Source organism: Indicator indicator, chromosome 8, assembly GCF_027791375.1.
Source record: "Indicator indicator isolate 239-I01 chromosome 8, UM_Iind_1.1, whole genome shotgun sequence".
NCBI lineage: Eukaryota > Metazoa > Chordata > Aves > Piciformes > Indicatoridae > Indicator > Indicator indicator.
Genome location: NC_072017.1, coordinates 37,362,595 through 37,382,155, shown reverse-complemented (window position 1 = coordinate 37,382,155; position 19,561 = coordinate 37,362,595). Strand labels below are relative to the sequence as shown.

At 40.3% G+C, this 19,561-nt stretch overlaps 1 protein-coding gene across 1 annotated transcript; it reads right to left on the bottom strand.

Annotated features, from left to right (window-relative positions):
* Nucleotides 1-5,186: 5,186 nt before the first annotated feature.
* LRIT3 (leucine rich repeat, Ig-like and transmembrane domains 3) lies at nt 5,187-18,857 on the bottom strand. Its single transcript, XM_054383252.1, has 4 exons — nt 18,742-18,857; nt 16,999-17,477; nt 7,864-8,169; nt 5,187-6,250 (listed from the first exon to the last, which is right to left on the bottom strand). The coding sequence occupies exons 1-4, from the start codon at nt 18,855-18,857 to the stop codon at nt 5,187-5,189; spliced, it is 1,965 nt and encodes a 654-aa protein (XP_054239227.1).
* Between the last annotated feature and the right edge of the window lie 704 nt (nt 18,858-19,561).

The window sequence follows — 19,561 nt, the reverse complement described above, 5'->3', positions numbered from 1 at the left end:
ATAAAGCTGCATTATGAAACAACAAAACATATTCCATTTCAGCTTTCCCTGGACATAGAATCATTAAGTTTGGTAAAGACCTCAAGATCATCAATTCCAACCTTCCACCCAACACTTCCATGACCACTAGACCAACATGAAGTATTTCACCAACACCTGTCTCAGTCACCTATAAAAAACAAAATTCTCCACACCACTACCAAACTCCTTTGACCCCTCTTTAAACAGATGTGGCAGATAGTTAATTACCCATCAATTCATTACTTCTAGAATAGAATCATATAATCATAGAATCAACCAGGTTGGAAGAGACCTCCAAGATCATCCAGTCCAACCTATCACCCAGCCCCAAGCAATCAACTAGACCATGGCACAGAAAAAAAAAAAAAAAAAAACTTATAAAAAATGGCACATTAACCATGCCTCCAATCTGATGTCAATTTTGATCTTTTGTAATCCAGAGGAAAATTCTTCCAGTGATTTAATACAAAACAAAAAAAAAAAAAAAAAAAAACAACCAAAAAAAAAAAAAAAACAAACCCCAAGGACAACAAAAAAGAAAGCACATGTTCTATTGGAAGCTGCTCATTTTCAACAAAGGAAAGTGATGGTCACTGACTATAACACCTAGAACAATGCAATGAATTCTGTGAGAAAAGGCATCCAGGTCTGCAAGTTTCCAGGCCACACCCAGCTAGATTTTTTTTTTAATTAATTAAAATATTTTAAACTAATTAGTTTTGAAATTATATCTGTGCTGATGAAGGAAATTCAATTTGGTCTACCTCCCAGCCATAAATCTAACAAATCTGTTTTTTTAAAAAAGAAAATCATAAAAAAGCTGGGTAAGGACTGTTTACAAGGGCATGTAGCACTAGGACAAGGGGCAATGGTTTTAAACTAGAGAAGAGTAGATTTAGATTGGACATTAGGAAGAAATCCTTTACTTCTGAGAGTGGGGGAACACTGGGATGGATTGCCCAGGAGGTAGTGGAGGCCCCATCCCTAGAGACGTTCAAGGTCAGGCTTGATAAGGCTCTGAACAACCTGATCTAGCTGGGGTTGTCCCTGCTCACAGCAGGGGGGTTGGACTAGGTGACCTCTAGAGGTCCCTTCCAATCCACTGCATTCTATAACTGCACCATGAAGGACTATTGTAGTATATTATATCTAGGGTTTACAACCTAGTCAGAATTGCTACTGATGCATAATCCTCTTTCCTGCAATAAATGCATAATCCACTCACTCTTCTCTTTCCAGTTTATAGGCAATGTTCTTCAAAAAAGCTCTGACAACTTTCAATGGGACACAGGCAGGCTTTAAGACTAGTACATTCCTCAAATTCCCCCAGTGTCTCTACTGCATATTCTGGAGTAATAGCTGCCTCCACCTTGCTGAAACTAGGCATGTACAGAGCTCCACTTGTTACAATACACTGGCAGTATCTTCAACCACCTCTTTATACTACCTGTCTGCAGACATCCCAGCACCCTTGCCATGTACACTGCAGAACTGCAAGCAAAAGCCTTTCTGGTGTGCAGTTCCAGAATTCTCTAGAGTATTACCCTTCCAGAACTTCTCAGCATTCTCTTTGTATTTTTTTTCCTCATTTCTTCTCAGATTTCCTCTTGCCCCACAGCTATACTCATCACATACTGTCTAAAGCTATAAACAAAGAGGAAAGGGTCAGGCAAACACAATGGCATGTATAAAATCAATCTTTTATTTTCACATCAAAACAGCTTCTATTACAATTGCTTCTTTGTAGAGGTAAAAAGTTAAAAATGTCCTTTGTTTAGCCCCTTAAATGCAGCCCAAGTCTGAGTGGTTTTGGTATTACAGACATTTTAATGGTACATACAAGAGTTTTCTCTCTTAATCCCCTGCTTGAGAAAAGTGTGAGCATCTGATGACAGCACAAGAAAAACCAAGTCCACTATGACCAACAGCAAGGACTAAAATGCCTAAAGTTTGGCTTAGTAAGTGCACATTGAAGCCAGATTTGTGGCTAACCCTGCCAAGCGCTTAAAGCTTTCAGTAAAAATGAGGTCTATTTGGAATTCAGCTCAACTTGCTCAGTTATTTCATTAACCATCACACTTTGACACGCCCATTGTAGGTAATGTGTAAAAAAAAAGGAACTAAGCTTTTTTTGGTGAAATGCAGGGTGAATTGAGCTAACAAAGTGCAAAATATATGAAAGGCGATGAAAAAACGTTGGTTAAATTCTCTCCAAATTCACCTACCAGGCAAGCACAGGTTACAGACAGCACTGTTCACAGTCACAATGAATTACAGGATCACAGGATATTAAGGGTTGGAAGGGACCTCTGGAGATCATTGAGTCCAACCCCCCTGCCAGAGCAGAACCATAGAATCTAGCTCAGGTCGCACAGGAACGTGTCCAGACAGGTCTTGAAAGTCTCCAGAGAAGGAGGCTCCACAACCTCTCTGGGGAGTCTGTTCCAGTGCTCTGTGACCTTTACAGTAAAGAAGCTCTTCCTCATGTTGAGATGGAACCTCCTGTGCTGTAGTTTACATCCATTGCCCCTTGTTCTATCACAGGGCACAAATGAGAAGAGGCTGTCTCTTCCTTCATTGCAACCAGATTCAGAATTGCGTTTCAGAATATATTACATAAGTCGATTACAAGTGACAAAGCTATGCCAGAATGATTCTATCATTGAGATTAACAATTTACAGGAGAAAAATTTACATGTTACCAGAAGTATTTCTTCATCTCTTTAATTGAACTAAGCCTAGGTGACCCACAGAGTGTAATTTGGCCTCTATATCAAATTCCAGTTGAAATTCCCCATCTTATTTGCTGTTTTGACATGAGGTACAGAAGCACATCTGGGTTACAAAACTCTGTTGTCTCTGAAACTATGAAAAAAAATCATGTATCTCATGTTCTCTATGCCCTTTATAACACATTCCATCCTTGATATACTGATAGTACACATGGTCATAGAGATTAATTTCTAACTTTAGGACCTGCTAATTCCACAAGGATTAGTCAAACCAAAAGGTTTCACATTTGCAAGTGAGCTCTCTCAAAAGAGCTTTGTACTACCTGAGTCTGATGAGTTTGATGTGTCACCTACAAGTCAGGTGATAGCACTGCTGAACTCCAGTATTAGACTCAAATTTCTTGCAAAATTGTGAAAACTGAAAGAAAATATTCTCCAGGAATTAAAAAAAACAGTGTTAAAATATTTGCTCTCACTAATGATAAACTTAGTGGCTTTAATTCAAAACACTTTCAGCAATAGCTACTGGCTACTACTACCCATATGAAAAACAGAAGGCAAGTAAAGCAACATTCCAGATACTGTCAAGAATTTAGTTTATCATAAACTGCTTGTCAGATGAACCTTGGTTTTGACACAAAAAAAGAATCTGCTCTCCTTAAAGAAAAAACAAACCTGAAAATTAAAAATGATAGTTTACTCAGAAAACTGAAAATATTTTCCCTGCAATCAAAATCAACCATGAAAAAAAAGAAGGATCCCTTTTTAACCAGGCATGCAACACAGAAAGGAACAGCAAGGCTGGTTCTAAAAGCATATGCAGGGAAGGTAATTTTGCACTTTTGAACATCTCACCTGCATCCTACAGCTCCTCTGGTCTCGTTATTCATTCTGTTGTTCCTGACCATCAAGCTTTCTCGTGTAACTGCCATGAAGATTTTTTTCCAGGTGTTCATCTTCTGCAATGATTTTATACTGCAGGTTTTTTGACAAAACGTTTTCCTCTCACCAGGCTATGCTTTCCAAGATACACTCTCCAGCATTCCAGCAGGCAAAATTTAATCCTGGTGACACCAAGAAATGCTACTATTTTAAAGTTAGCTAACTAAACTTTGCTTTGTAACTTTGAGTAATATTTCTTACTCTGGGAAGAAAAGATTCCAAATTTCCTAGCAATACAAACGGTTCTTCTAGGCATAGAAAGGTCCAAGAAAACAATGCAGTTGTAATTTTTAGGAAGAACTAGGAAGAACTGAATTCAGAGAATTCATCCATACACCTAACCATAGTATCTGAACCTTCAGCAATAAAAGCTGTTATTTACTCCAGGCAATAAAAAAGCTGCTTCAGAACAGACAAATCATTATTAATAGGCAATTCTGCATTCATTGTCACTATTAATACTAATACCTGGGTTTTTAAACATTGGGAAGCATGCTCAAAATGAACTTTCACTATGCTCATTGAACCTCATTACACATCCAATAGGACCCGAGGACAAGACCTCCTCTTACTGTATCGCAAATTGTATTATATCACTACAGTGTAGTACATAATATTGTGCAATATCTATGTACTATATATCTATATATAAAGGTACATATAAGAGTGTGTGTTGTATTACACAGTACCACAAGATATTTTGTACAGAGATTTCTGCAGTTGAGGTATATAGATATATGTATCCAAGTAAATTCTAAGGCTGAGATTTTGCAGTAAGATCATTTGACGTAAATTAGCACTGTCAATACCTAGTATCTCTCACAGAGTTACTCGTGATGATATCTTACCTGAGCTTCAGAATACTGAAGAAGCTCTTTTCCTTCAGCATCTGCAAAATGACACTATGATGTGCACTGACTTAACAGTCCATGAGCTGTGGCTCCCTAGATTCAGACTTGATCGCCCTGAGATCGCTTCCATTCCAAGACACTGTATAAACTCTGTGAGCTGTGTAACATCTCAAAGCACAGCTGATGTCAGATGAAAGCTTGCATTTGCAAATAAAGTTTTGACCTCAATAGAAGTATCTTAAACTGGTTTTCTGTTATTTTTAAGCACATCATTTTTATGAAGGTTGTGCTTGTTTGATACATGCAACTAGCATGTCAGAGTAAAACAAGAAAAGAGAAAACAGAGTGATGTTTTAATTAAAACAAATAATAGATCTTTAACCAGGCAACCATTTCATGCTGTATATATCTCTTGAAAAATATCATTCCTCCACATACAGTCACAAACATAAAAAAAAAAAATAAATTTAACAGGCAATGGTTTTTTTCTATTCTCCCACCTACCCACCATCCTACCCATCCAGTAGACTGCATTACACCAGATAATATTTTCTGACCACCATCTAGCACCATCTTGTTTCAGCTGCAGTATCATAATTTTACCTATTTTATATTCTGTCTGCTCCGCCCTCCCCCATGCTCAACACAGATACTCCGACCTAGAGCCCTCACTTTTGAAGGTCATTTGAGAATCCATGCTTGACCTAGAACAAAGGAGAAGTCTTTCTGACTCATCTGTGTATCTTCGCGCCCAGAGCTGCTCTCCTGCACTCACTGTTCGAGGCTTCAGAGAGAGTGTTTCAAATTTAACATAGGTCTCTTTTGCCAGGTCAGCTTCCTTTGCAGTTTTGGGTCTCACATGAAGTTTTAAAACTTTGTAGAGCAAGAAAAATATCAAAGGTAAAACAACTACACATGCTGCACTGCTGCCCACTATCAGAATAGAAAACTGAGAGTCACTTTCATCATTTAACCCATCGGTGGAGAAAATAATGCACTGGTCTTTTGTAGGTGGCACTCCTTTGGGTGAGACACATGCCATATATTGAGTACTAGGTTCCAAACCATCAATTGTGACTCTGTTTTTGCTAGAATCAGTGCTGAGAGGCAACATATCTTTTTCACCATACTTTGAGTATAACACAGTCACTGCTGAGCTGCTTGTGGCATTGACAGTTTTCCAAGTTAAGGTCACTCTTTCATCAGTTTCACTGATCACTCTTAGGTTCTTCACAGCAACAGTTTGCTCAGCAATACCTGCTGTGTTCAGTGGAATCTCCTCCACTTTCTTGCTTAGCTGCACAGTCTGCTTTTTGGTTCCATTTGTCACTGCCTTTGAATTTTTCTTTCCATCAAACACGGGCCTGGATTGCTTCTTGTCAGTAAATTTGCTGCTCGTTGATCTTTCAGTACTAACCAGTGCTGTGGTGGTTGGTGTGGTGGGAAGAGGTGTGGTTGTCCTCTCAGGTTCCTGCTTGGATTCCTCCTGAGTGGTATTCTGTCTCTCTGCCTCTTGCTTCCTTCCGTACTTCTGCGGTGACACAGTTGTAGTAACAACACCAACCACTGTGACAGTAACAGCAGCTTCTGACATTCCTGCTAAGTTCTTGGCTTTACATCTGTATTCTCCTGCATCCTTGTATGAAATCCCTGTCAAGCTCATTATGGACCATCTGACACCCTCTCCAGGTGATTCTTGAATTACTACAGGAAAATGCAAAGAGCAAAACATTATAAAAGGGAGCTGCTTCTCTTATTTTTGCTAGAAGAAGTCATGTATATTAAACTCTTAAAAAGAAAAGAAAACAAAACAAAAAAAGCCCCATGCCAAATAAGCATCCCAGGTCAAACCAAACCAAATCAACCCCCACACACAAACTATGGAACTCCCTGACTTATTATATTATTGCAGAGAAGTGTTCAGCTTGGGTCAAAATGGAATTGAATGTCTGGAAGCATTACAGTATAATTTGCAGTATCACCAAGTAAAACAAACACATCAAGAGAAATCAAGCATCTTAAAGCTGCTAAGTGGCTGGGAAACACAAGTCTTACTGATTTCAAGGGATACTGAACACACAAACCATTTAAAACATTTTTGGAAGGTACCTTTGTCTTAAAGATATTTCAGTATTTTGGGCTATTGGCTTCTTCAGACCTCCAGTTTAAGGTAACTGCAATTTGGATCATTTTATTATATTTAAGCCACTGCACATAATATCTACCTTAGCAGCTAGAGAGATGCCACAGAATCATAGAATTGTTTTGGTTGGAAAAGACCTTTAGGATCATCATATCCAACCATAATCTCACTTTATCAAGGCTGGTGCTGAACTGTGTCACTCAGCACTTTCTGGACCCACTCCAGCACTTCAAGTGTCTTTCTTGGAGTGAGAAGCCCAAAGATCAGATAATCAAAGCCTCTTCAGCATTCAAGATGATTGTTGCAAATAAACAATAAACACTTGCAAATCACAGAATTGACCAGTTTGGAAGAGACTGTCAAGATCACCAAGTCCAACCAATCAGCCAACCCTAACTAATAACATAGAAAACACAATTTTGGGAAACCCTGTGCTGAGTTGTATGTGGCTCAGTTATGGCCTCACCAGCTTTTTTTAACATGAACGCTTTGAACCAAAACAGAGATTCCAGTAACAAATTCAGCTTCTGAGTTGGGGCACAAATATCCTAACCTCCATTTTTTGTTATCCTTCCCCCCACTTCATCCATTTACCCCCTCCATGCACATTGTTCTCATTACAGAACACATTCAGAATCAAAACAGTTTGTTTGATTCAGACCAAACTTTGACAAAGAATCTCCTAACGGTTGTTGCACAGATACAATTGGCAGCTTGGTGCAATACTTGGTCCATTCTCATTCATAACAATGAATGAAAGCACAGAATCACAGAATTGTCAGGGTTGGAAACGACTTCAAGAATCATCCAGTTCCAACCCCCCTGCCATGGGCAGGGACACCTTCCACTAGATCAGGTTGCCCAGAGCCACATCCAGCCTGGCCTTTAAAAAAAAATCCAGAGACAGGGCCTCCACCACCTCCCTGGGCAACCTGTTCCAGTGTCTCACCACCCTTCTGGGGAAGAACTTCTTTCTAATGTCTAATCTAAATCTCCTGTCCTCTAGCTTGGAGCCTTCTTTTCTCTAAACTGAACCCCAACTCTCTCAGCCTGTCCTCACAGGAGAGGTGCTCCAGCCCTCTGATCATCCTTGTGGCACTTCTCTGGACACATTTCAGCACAAACAACCCAACAATTTCAGACTCTCCCAGTTCCTATAAAAGAGCAATTATACCTGTATAGTTCACTGGTATATTGTCTGACCTAGTCCAAGTAAGCTGTGGAGTTGGGTACCCAGTTGCATCGCAGCGGAGCAGAACGTTGCTTCCCAGAGGGGAAGTGATTTTTGTTGCTGATGTCATCACGGATGGTTTAAGACATTGCTCCAACTCAGCTCTCTGGAACAAGATTCCTGCCAGGCTCTCAGGTCCACTACATGAAATCAACGGATCAAGAAGAACAACTGAGTTGTCCACAATTTTGGAAAACTCAATAAGCTTTGAGATGCGACAGTCACAAAACCAGGGGTTGTCCTGAAAACCTGAAGAGGGGAGGGAAGGGGGGAAAAAAATTTAAAAAAATATATAAAATGTTCTCAGACAACATAAGGATATTGTTATTACAGCATGACACCAGGACAAACCATGACCTGAGTTAATCTGTCTTTCAGGGGGATTTTTGGGGTTTTTTTGTTTGGTTGGTTGGTTTTTTTTTTTTGTTCAGCTGATTGGTGGGGATGTTTTTGCAGAGGTGAGGAAGAATAGTACAAAACGTTTATTAAGCTATTTTTTTTTTTAATTTACAGGAGCATATTAATAAAACAGCATCATCTTTGCTTAACTTTTCTATTTATCTAGAAAAAAAAAAAACAATGAAGAGATGTCTTAAGGCTGATGATACATTTTCACCTGCCTTTGCCTTTTGAAAGATTCTTCTTCTCAGGGGTATTGTATCCTGTCACACTCCTCTGCTCTTGGTCCTTCTTTGGGCTGTTACAGTTTGATCTTCCCAGACCCTTTTTTCAATGCTTGCAGAGAAGATGATAATTTAAGGGTTTAGAGCTTACACCAAAATCTCTGCCCCTTGGAAAACGGATAAAGGCTAAGGAGAAAAAGCTTTAGACAGATAAAATTCTAATCTGGCACTGAACTATAACAATATACTTAGAAATCTGGCTTCAACTTAGGGCAATCTCTGAAATATGTTCAAAAAGAGCAGCAGAAGAGTAGAAAATGGGAATGAAAAAGGTGATGACTATAATATTTTTATGATGGCACACAAGAATGTTATTTCTCCTCTTCTGTTAGAGGTTGTAATATTTGCTTCTTGATTCCAAATCTTTGAATGAGAGGTTTCTGCTTCCTGGTGAACTCATTGTGGCAAAAGAAAAAAAGCCATTTCTGAGGAATATGTCTAAATCCTCAGCTGGTATTGATTCCTCTGCTATGGTGACCTTCATAGAGCAACAATGGCTTCATCAAGCAGAACACCACACAGCATATCATCCACAGATTCCATTAGTTTCACATTTGACTTTTGGGCATACCTTTGTCATACTTTTCAAGTATTAATAACAACAAACAAAACTTGCCGCCTGAACTGAGCTGTGGTATGCTAGAGCCTCTCACTACTCAATTTACTGATCAGTTCAACAGGTAAGTCATATTAATTATACCAAAATGAAAAGAAAGAAAAGAAAAAAAATAGCCAAAGAAACAAAACACCACATCAAAAAAGAACAACCCCAAAACATCTGCTAATATTGTTCGATGTGGATTTTTAGGTATTAGCAAAACAGCTAACAGAAAAATTCTGGGTTTTTTGGGTTTTTTTTTGGTTCTGGAAGAAACCTGTAGGTGAAAGAATACCTGAATAATTAATGACTGTTTCCTCTCATTGCCTGACCAAGATTAGGCTATTTTAAGCACAATGGTAGTGATTGGTTCAAACTGTGGTAAACCCCAATTAATCCCCACTCTTTAAAACAAGGCTTGACCTGAAGCGATTCCATGACTTTGACATCACAATCCAATTTCACCCTTTCCAGACATAAGAGATTTCACATCTATTCACTACTTATTGCTCACTGGAACAGAGAAGGAGAAATCAAGGAAACTGTATCAGCAACTGCTGGGATTTTTTTATTGTTTGTTTGTTGTTGTGTTTTGGTTTTGTTTCTTTTTTTTAAAACAGGCAATCAAACCTCCAAAATATAAAAATATTTCCTGTGAACCTCACGCATATTCACAAGCAAAAGAGATAGCATCTGAATGTTTTCCATATGTCTAGGCACATCAACTCCTTTGTGCTGATAAAAAATCTGTTCAATCAAGCCTGTATGTGTAATTATTTGTACTCACCTTTTAAATCAGGTGAATCATTTTGCTTGAAAAATGTCTTTAAAATCAATGAGTCCAATCATTACCTCACTCTGTCAAGGCTGATGCTATACCATGTCCTTCAGCAACACATCTCTTCATCTTTTAAATACCTCCAGGGATGGGGATTCAACCACCTCCCTGGGAGCCTGCTCCAGTCCATGAGAACCCCTCATGTCAACAAGTTTCTTCCAATATCCAATCTCAACCTCCCCTGGTGCAACTTGAGGCCATTTCCTCTCCTCATATCACTTGTTACTTGGGAGAAGAGACCAACACCTAAGTGGCCTGGTTTCAGCTTCAGAAGAAAGCTGTAGTCCCAGAAGACTCTTTACTTCTTTGCTACATATATAATATATACAGCTACAGGAGTCCCTTCCTTGCCTCCATGGCTCAGTCCTTACATTTATCTGTGTCTTGCCAATATCTGACAGTACTCACAATATTTTTAGTAAATTTGCACCACTGTTTTAAGTCCTCAGGTCAGATGAATTCACCAAATGAAAAGATGGAAGCCCTCTTGAGTTGGAATCAAAGATAAAACAGTGAGTCAGAATCAAGCGAGTTAGATCATACTTCAGTTAGCTATTAAAGAGAACAGAAGTGGAATGTAAACATAGCTTCCAAAGGGCATTCTGGAATTTAACAGCTTGTGTTTACAAAATGGTAAAAGTGAGAACAAACACTAGAAAGAAATGGTTAAAAGCAGGGGGAGAGGGGGAATATCAACAAACCTGGGAAAAAAATGGGGAGCTTTAATAAAAGAATGAGAAGGGATCCCCTGGGGAAAATAAGAAGAGAAAATAAAAATCATGGTAAGTCTCCAATGCCATATGCATCTGATGGAATAGCAAGTCATTATAAACCCTGTAACTTTGTGTGTGTGTGTGTGTGTGTGTGCAGAATTATTAATGCAGCTTGTCAGCCTGAAGGGAAAAAAATGCTGAGGCAAAAAAAAAAAAGTTGATAAAAATTAATGTTTTGCAACATAGCAATGCAGCGTATTGTAGCAGGAAGTATGGATTATAAATTGCTCTTAAAACCTGTCTTTATTCTAAGTTCAGGCTATTTATATGCATGTTTTGCATGTAAAATGGCCAACACATGCATATGTGCCTGTGTATGCACATTTTTGCAGTCTTCTCAACAGGGTTTCCCTGGTTTGTGTCAATACAGACTTTAGCACTTGAAATAGCTTTGCATGGAATTCCCTTTGTAAATCAGTAACCAATCTCAGACCACAGCTTCCATAACAAAATGCTTTTCAGTTGCTGTAAAATGGCAGTATGTGAAATATTCATGTTTGAGGCCAATGGAAATATTCACCACAGCTTGGGCCAACCTACCCAAGGCTCTCTTCCAAATGAAGCTATACCATTTCTGATCCACGGCTCTAAACTGCAAAGCCCACTTCCCACACTGTGTCCCAGCGTTTCCCACAAAAAAGTAATTGCTAAGGAGTAGTTCCAGGAAAAGCAGCATCTACTAAATGGCCCAGTATAACAGCTGGGAGCATGATGGAGCTGCAGCATTTCAAATTTTTGGCACATCTACATGCAACAGAGGCAAGATCTCATCCAACTGTCGCTCTGTCAAGTCCTGGATCCCTCCATTCCTCTCAATGACTCACTAGATGTAATTTTGCATGCGGGAAATGCTACTGCCATCACTCACACCAGAAATTTCAGCCCTGCACAGCAGCCAGTGCTGAAACCTATCTGCGATTTGGATCAAAGTATCAAACTGTAGCTCCAGAGGTAACAACAGAGAGCTAGAGGAGCTCACACTAGTCAGCTACTTCAGTGGGTGCTCTCCAAGATAAAGCCAGATGTTGCTACAGGGACAGGTTCACACTCCAAAGATTGCTCCCTAAAAAGATCATGGATGAGACCACACCAAGAACAGCCTTTTCTATCCTGATCTTGGCCCCAGTGTAAATGCAAGTGGACTTTGCACCTTCAAACTATCCTGCATACCTATCAGGCATACAATACACCCTTGCTATTTTTTAATTACAAAAGCACAATTCCATACTTCACAATGCAACTCTCACCTTACTGCAGCCAATTTGAACCAAAGGAAAACCACCCTACCCACACAGCTGCATTTTTGAGTCACTGCAGCATCCCATACAGCCCACAGAAAACAAAGGGCTGCATCTTACAAAGTGTGGAATGCCCATCAGCTGTAAAGAGAGCTGGCCCTAAACTGTGTGAATGAGAGCCAGAGTGAGTCACTTAGCCATTGGACCAGGAATCATTCCCTGACCTTCTTTCATTTAGTGTTGTGTCCACACAGAAGAACATCCTGCAGTGGCGGGTAACAAAAAGCCCTAAACTCTAATTACAGAGATTATGAATTTGAATAAGGAAATGCTAATCTGCCAGTCCCCTGGCAAAAGCAGTTGTGGCTCCTCCAAGAAGCCTTGAAGTAAACACAGGGAACCTAAACTTTCTTTTACATGCAAACCCCTTGATGCTCAGTCAAGACACTGAAGACAAAATTGCCTTCTGGTGTGAAATATACATATGCCCAAAGATTTGAGTTTGGGGGTTTGTGGTTTTGATTTTGTTTTAATTTGATTTTGTTAATTAAATGCAATCTTGTTTTGCCAGAACTAGAAGAGAAGCCAGCTCAAGCCATCATTGCTTATACAAAGCAGAATGGTGGTTACTGTTTTCCTGTCTAGATAAAACCAGCATTTATTTGCTTTAGGTTCCAGCTTCTAGCAGAGTTCTGGCTGCAGTTACCATTCCATGCAGGCACACAGATCAGGGTGAATGGTCCCACAGAGAACAGCTGGAGCACATAGGACACTCTTGAGCATCAAAGCATAGACTTGTGTGCATCATATTTTAAGAGCAACCTTATCTTAAAACCCAAGGGAGTCTAAAGGGAACCAGTAACTAGAGTTGACATCAAATAATAAGAAAAAAAAAAAAAACTCAGGGTCTGCAAGAAACTGGTGAAAGAAATAATGTGATTAATTAAGGGAAGGGAAATGTATAAAAAATTACTCTAAGAGATAGCAATTCATTTTTCTGTATGTCCATCTCAAGTAGGACAAGAGGTAATCAGCTTAGTTTGCAGTAAGGGAGATTGAGGTTAGATATTAGGAGAAACTTTCTCACTCCCCTGATGGATAAGCACTTGAAGAGGTTACTATAGAATGCTCTGGAAGGGTCTGGCTGCAGGCTTAAAGACCAGCACTGATTTAACTAAAATGGTTCTGTTCATCTGAATCTACATTGCAGAGGGTTAGAGGCCTTTCCAAAATCCTTCCTGATCACCTTTGTGATCCTTATCTTCATCTCAGAGGAAAAGAGTATCCATGGGACACTTTCTCCTCCCTCATTCTCCAGCAATCCTGGTAGACACAGGAGGGGCATCAGAGAGGAAGCAATATCACAGAACACATCCGGCTTCTGTCTTTCTATGCCAACATACCCAACTTCTAGCTCAAATTTCTAGCCTGATAGTTTCTATCAACCATTTCATTCCTGAAAAACAACTGCTTTGTAACAGCCCATCAACAGCAACCACATGATGAGCCTCTGGCAGTGACTGTGAGTGGCCTAGCTACAACTTCACAAGTGCCAGTAACTGATTATGAACCTTAGTGCCAGCTAAGTAAACTTCTCAGATTAACCCATGACACAAAGAGCACTGCACCACTTCATCTCCAGAGGAAGGAGATGGTTTCTTACTCACTATAGAGTTTCTTATATAGCAAGCACTGTCTCTCTGCATTGGGTTATACTCATCAGAAGGCTATGGTATCGATGAAGGAAAATTCACAGGCTACCTCAGGTAGCTTTACTCACAATGAAGATGCAGCCTGGCATTTTGCATTCTCAGATCCAAGTTTATGATCCAAGTTTATGACTGCACAGAGTCTCCCTCAGCACATAACATTGAAACAAGAGAAGCAGGGTGCTGCTTGACCCTCTGTGTGTTCCCCTCTAGGGATCTGTGTTCAAAGCCAATTGCAGCTCATTAAATGAAAATGATCTAAAGATCACATCCCAAGTCTCTAGAGAAGCCAACACTAGCACCAGGACTAGAGGAGGCTGGCAAAGTACCCACAGCAATAGAGCCAGCAGATGGTTACCAGGGGGAAGGGGAAGGAAGGAAGAATGTGTGTGGCTTGGGGTTGGTTTTTTTGGTGGTTGCCTTTTCACAGAATCACAGACTGTTAGAATTGTTTTGGTTGGAAAAAAACCTCTAAGATGGAGGCAAACCATCAACCTAACAACACCGTGCCCACTAAATCATGTCCCAAAGTGTCACGTCTACAGATTTTCCAAACACCTCCAGGAATGGTGACTCCACCACCTCCCTGGACAGCCTGTTCCAAAGTCTGACCATTCTTTCAGTAAAGAAATTTTTCCTAATATCCAATCCAAACCTTCCCTGGTGCAACTTGAGGTCATTTCCTCTCATTCTGTCACTTGATACTAGGGAGAAGAGATTGGTGCCCACCTTTCTACAACCTTCTTTCAGGTAGTTGTAGAGAGCAATAAGGTCTCCCCTCACTCTCCTCTCCTCCAGACTAAACAATCCCAGTTCCTTCAGCTGCTCCTCACCAGACCCATTCTTGAGGCATTTACCAACTTCACTACTCTTCTCTGGACATGCTCCACACCTCAATGTCTTTCTTGTAGTGAGGAGTTAGAACCTGAAGATATTCAGGTGCAGTCTCACCAGTGTGAAGTACAAGGGGGCAATCACCTCCTGGTCCTGCTGGCCACACTACTGCTGATCCAGGCCAATATGCTGGTGGTGTTCTTGGCCATGTGGGCACACTGCTGGCTCATCTTCAGCCAGCTGTTGGCCAGCACCCCCAGCTCCATTTCTGCCAGGCAGCTTCCTAACCACTCTGCCCCAAGCCTCGAGCACTGCATGGGGTTGTTGTGACCCACGTGCAGGACCTGCACGCAGCCTTGTTGAGCCTCATAGCTGGGCCTGCTGATCCAGCTTGGCCAGGCCCCTCCACAGAGCCTTGCTACCCCCCAGCAGAAACCACTCCCACCCAGCTTAGTGTCACCTGCAAATGCCTCAGTTCCAGGTCATTGATAAAGGCATTGACGAGAACTGGCCCCAGCACTGAGCCCTGGGGAGCACCACCTGTGCCCAGCTGCTGCCTGGAGCTGACTCCCTTCACCACCACGCTCTGGGCCAGCCAAACACACAGCTCCTAGCCCAGCAAAGTGCCCACTCGTCCAACACATGCACAGCTAGGAGGGTGCTGCGGGAGATGGTGTCAAAGGCTTTACTGAACTCCAGATAAACAAGACCCACAGCCTTTCCCTCATCCATTAAGTGGGTCACCCTGTTGTAGAAGGAGATCAGGTTATCAAGCAAGACCTGCCCTTCATCAACCCATGATGACTGGGCCTGATCTGCTGGTTGCCCTGCACATGCTGCATAATGGGGCACAAGATGGTCTTCTCCATGACCTTCCCCATCACTGTCAGACTGATAGCTCAGTAGTTCCCCAGGGTCCTCCTTCCAGCCCTGGGGTTGGTTTGTTTTGTTTTGGGTTCTTTTTTTGGCTTGGGGGGTTTTGTTTGTTTGTTTGCTTGCTTCTTCTGCTGGGTTTTATTTAAGTGCTGAGGGCTATGTAAACCAAGGAAACCAAATATCCTCTGGGACTCCCACATGAGATCATCAGGAGGATCAGATCTGGCACAGTCAGTCCTTCTTTACTGCCTCCTGTGGCCTTCAGTGTGGGGACAGGAAAAGGGGAACTGCGATGGACTTTTACATTTGTTTTTCTTTTAATTCTGAATAAAACAATTCTCTTAATGCTGCAAACCTACAGTTGCCATGTAGGTGAGGAACTCATCTGCCCCCCTTGCATCTATTGTTGCTTACACACAATCTATCTGAATGAGAGGTTCAAATTGCATCTTCTGCTGTGAAACAAGTCAGCTGAACAAAGGAACACTGAATTGTGGGGGTTTAGATCAAGGAATTGGAAATATTGAGCATTACAATGCAGCGCAGACCTTTACAAGTGGCTACAGAACTACCGTAGTTAGTAGTTGTAGAGTTAGAAAATACTTGGACCTGGTGATCTTAAAGGTCTTTTATCCTCCCTTCCATCCACTGCACTACACAACACAAACATCAAAACATACTCTTATATATAAACAGTTACATAACACTACCAACAGAGGTGTTCCAGCCATGTTCTGAGACTGCTGAAGGTGTTACCTGCAAGACTAGGAAGTGGAGATTAAGTGTAAGATAAAACACAAAGGCACAATCAGAACTGATGTGATGGTATACTACAGAGATGGAATAGATGTATGAAAAGACTCAGTCTAGTCAAACTATTCTTATATAGTTACCTTAAATACTATTCACTGTAGAGATCAGATTCCCATTCTCTCACATATTCAGCACATAAACTGGGGAAAATTTCAGGATAACAAGTCATCTTTAGAGTAATGCAAGGTCACAGGGAATCACGGGGAGAGCAGAGGTGCCTTACTCTGAGCAACCAAGACTGTCTTTAATGTTGTGTCTGAGGATGAACTCTGCACAAGCATCAACTCTAGCTACTTGTCTGGCGTGTGAGCCACTGGAAAAAGCAGTTACAAATTAACATGCTTATAGTTGTAACCGCATTTGGTGATGAGAGAAATGTCATCAGAAACAACTTTTGGAAGCCTTGCATTTATATGGATACTGAATATGCCATATGGCCTATATTCTTATAGACCACAGATCTACAGGATCCATAGATTTTACTTTCTGCTCTGTAGCCCTGCGATAACAACGTGGAAGTCACCTGACATCTTCATTTTATAATCACCGACATGTTATATTTTCTATCACCAACAGAAAATAAATAGAGAAAACAGAAGACTAACCTGGATAAAACCTGCCCTCCTAATCCCAGGCTGGTCCCCTGCCTAGTATCACTTGCAACTTAACATTTAGATACCCTTTAATAAGGAACAAGACAAGCTGTGCAAGCATACCCAAAATGACTCGCTGGGTCACCAGAATGTCTGTGCTCTTCGACGGGATGGTTTCTGAGAAGGGAGGCCAAATGTCCATCAGGTCTGATGGCAAGGTGGTTAGCTTGTTGCTGGATATGTCCAGGTAGGTGAGGTTTCTCAGGTACCTGCCAGCATCAGCAGGAATGCTGGTCATTTTATTGTTGTGTAAATCAAGAGTCCGTAGGCTGGGCATCTCCGCCAGGGATTCCCAAGGGAAAGTGGAGAGCAGATTACCATCCAGACGTAGCTCATGCAGTTGTTTCAGGTTATAGAAACTGCTGATATCAATGTTGGCTACACAGTTGTAAGTTACCCACAGGTACTTGAGATCTACTAGGTAATAAAAGGCTTCAGTTGGAATCCTTCGTATGACAGTTTTCTCTATACGAAGTTTTACAGTATCCACAGGAACATTCACAGGGATCTCATACATGTCAGGATCGTTACAGAGCACAGACCTGGCATCATTTAAAAAAAAAAAAAAAAAAGACAAAATAAACAAACAACAACGCCACCCCAAAAAAAAAAAAAAAAAAAAAAAAAAGAGAGAGAGGGAGAGATTGGCATTTCTTTATCAGATATTTGTATTTCGGATTTAAATGTTAATACTATCACTTTCTGCAACACTACTAGCAGAATAAAGAGCATCAAATCAAGAGCAGTCCTCTGCATTTAAAAGTTGAAAAGACAAACATGGAGTTTCTACAGGAAAAAAAAAAAAAAAAGCAATGATATTTCCACCAGGAAGCTAGATTTGCTTTATTCTAAAGCACCAAAGCACCATCTTCTGCCCATTGTTCCACTGATAACTGAAAACCAGAGGCCACTGTGTAAGGAATAAATGCATGCATGTATCTCAAGTGGGAGCTGCATGCCCCGTTTTAGTAAAATTCAGAAAACGGGATTACTGATTTTCCATTTTTCTGCATGACAAAGATTCAAATATTTGTCTATATTTACATTGCAGAACAGACTGAAAAGTGAAAATGTTAGCGTATTTCCCTAAAGAAAAGCTTTCCAGCCATCTTTCTAGTGTCCATATGGAAATTACCTATTTTTTAGAGGTGCTCCTGGGATTTCTCAGCATTTTCAAGAATTAGTTTGGTTTTGTTTCCTTGGACTGCATTGCCTGTACATATTAGCTTGACAATTCCCCTCCCTTCAATAAGCCCATCTTTAATTTTCTCCCCCTTTGCTCTATATTCTTCCTCTATTTTACTTTCTCCTCGTGCAGGTTTCTGATACATATGTTGTGACAATAAGTAGTAATGACAAACAGTATCTTCCAAAATTGATGTGACAGTACCCAGATCAAACTCCAAATTAACTTCTTTCTTACCAAAAATTGTGTTTTTCCTGCAGGTTAAAAAGGAAGAAGATATTTTATTTATTTAAATCAGAATCACCTTAGACAACTAGTTTCTAGAAACATAAAAGATTTCCCCCCCCTCTACAATAACAGGAAAATCATGGAGCAGAAAGAAAGCACCTTCTGCAAAAACTGATGATTTAGAGTAGCTATTTGCTAAGTACAAAGCCATAATCACCATCTGCTCCTGTTCAGGAATACTGATAACTTTATAACACCAGTGCAAAATACGTTTTTATTTCAGCTATGCTCGAACTAATTTGCAATGTATGAGAACATTGTTTCCAATTTCTTAACCCTTTTAATTATTATTCATTATACAAGGCAATTTATAAGGGAAAAAAAGGATCTACCTTGTTCCAGTGCCATCACTCCTGCCGTGGTAAACGCAAGTGCATTGTGAAGGACAAAACCCATGTGCTTCTTCAAAAAAGCTCATGAGGAGGTAGAAGTAAATAAACAAATACATGGCTTCCTCCCAGCAGAACTGAGGTGAAAAAACGTGAAAACTTTATTCCTAGGCACACTATATGCACTGTGCTACCAATGCAAACGTAGACATCCATTTAGTAACAGCAGATTACAACAGATTAGCTGAGATCTGTAGTTGCTTAACCTTCAAATGTATCCTGAAAGGGATCAGTTCAGTCAGCTCAATCTTTATTCTGTCAGAAGAACATGCTCTGTTTCAAATCATATCCACCATGTTTCAAGGCTATTTCAATATGTAGCTTGTAGGGTTAGCATGTAATAAAATATCTCTTTGCTCCCTCTAAAGGGCAATGCATCAGTTATTGTCCATAAAGTGTTTCCAGGTTCCTGAAGGAAATCTAGTACAGCATGAAGATATTGCATGGTAGTTGCTTTAATACTAAAAATTACAAATTCAGAGGAAGCCTAGATACCAGAGCTTTAAAAAAAAAAAAAAAAAAGTATTGCAAAACCAAGCTTTTACCAAAAATACCCATGTGTATTTTAAATAACTAACACACTGCAAAGCCAAACTTAGGACGAATGCACACACAGTAATAGAAGATATTTATTCTCAAAATCTGAGAAGCATCAGGAGTGCATATGCTACCATTCATAAATAGATCTATATAGAGTCATTTTTTCTATCCTGAATAAAACCATTGCTCACACCACCAAAGGTACTGGTAAAAAAATTAAGAG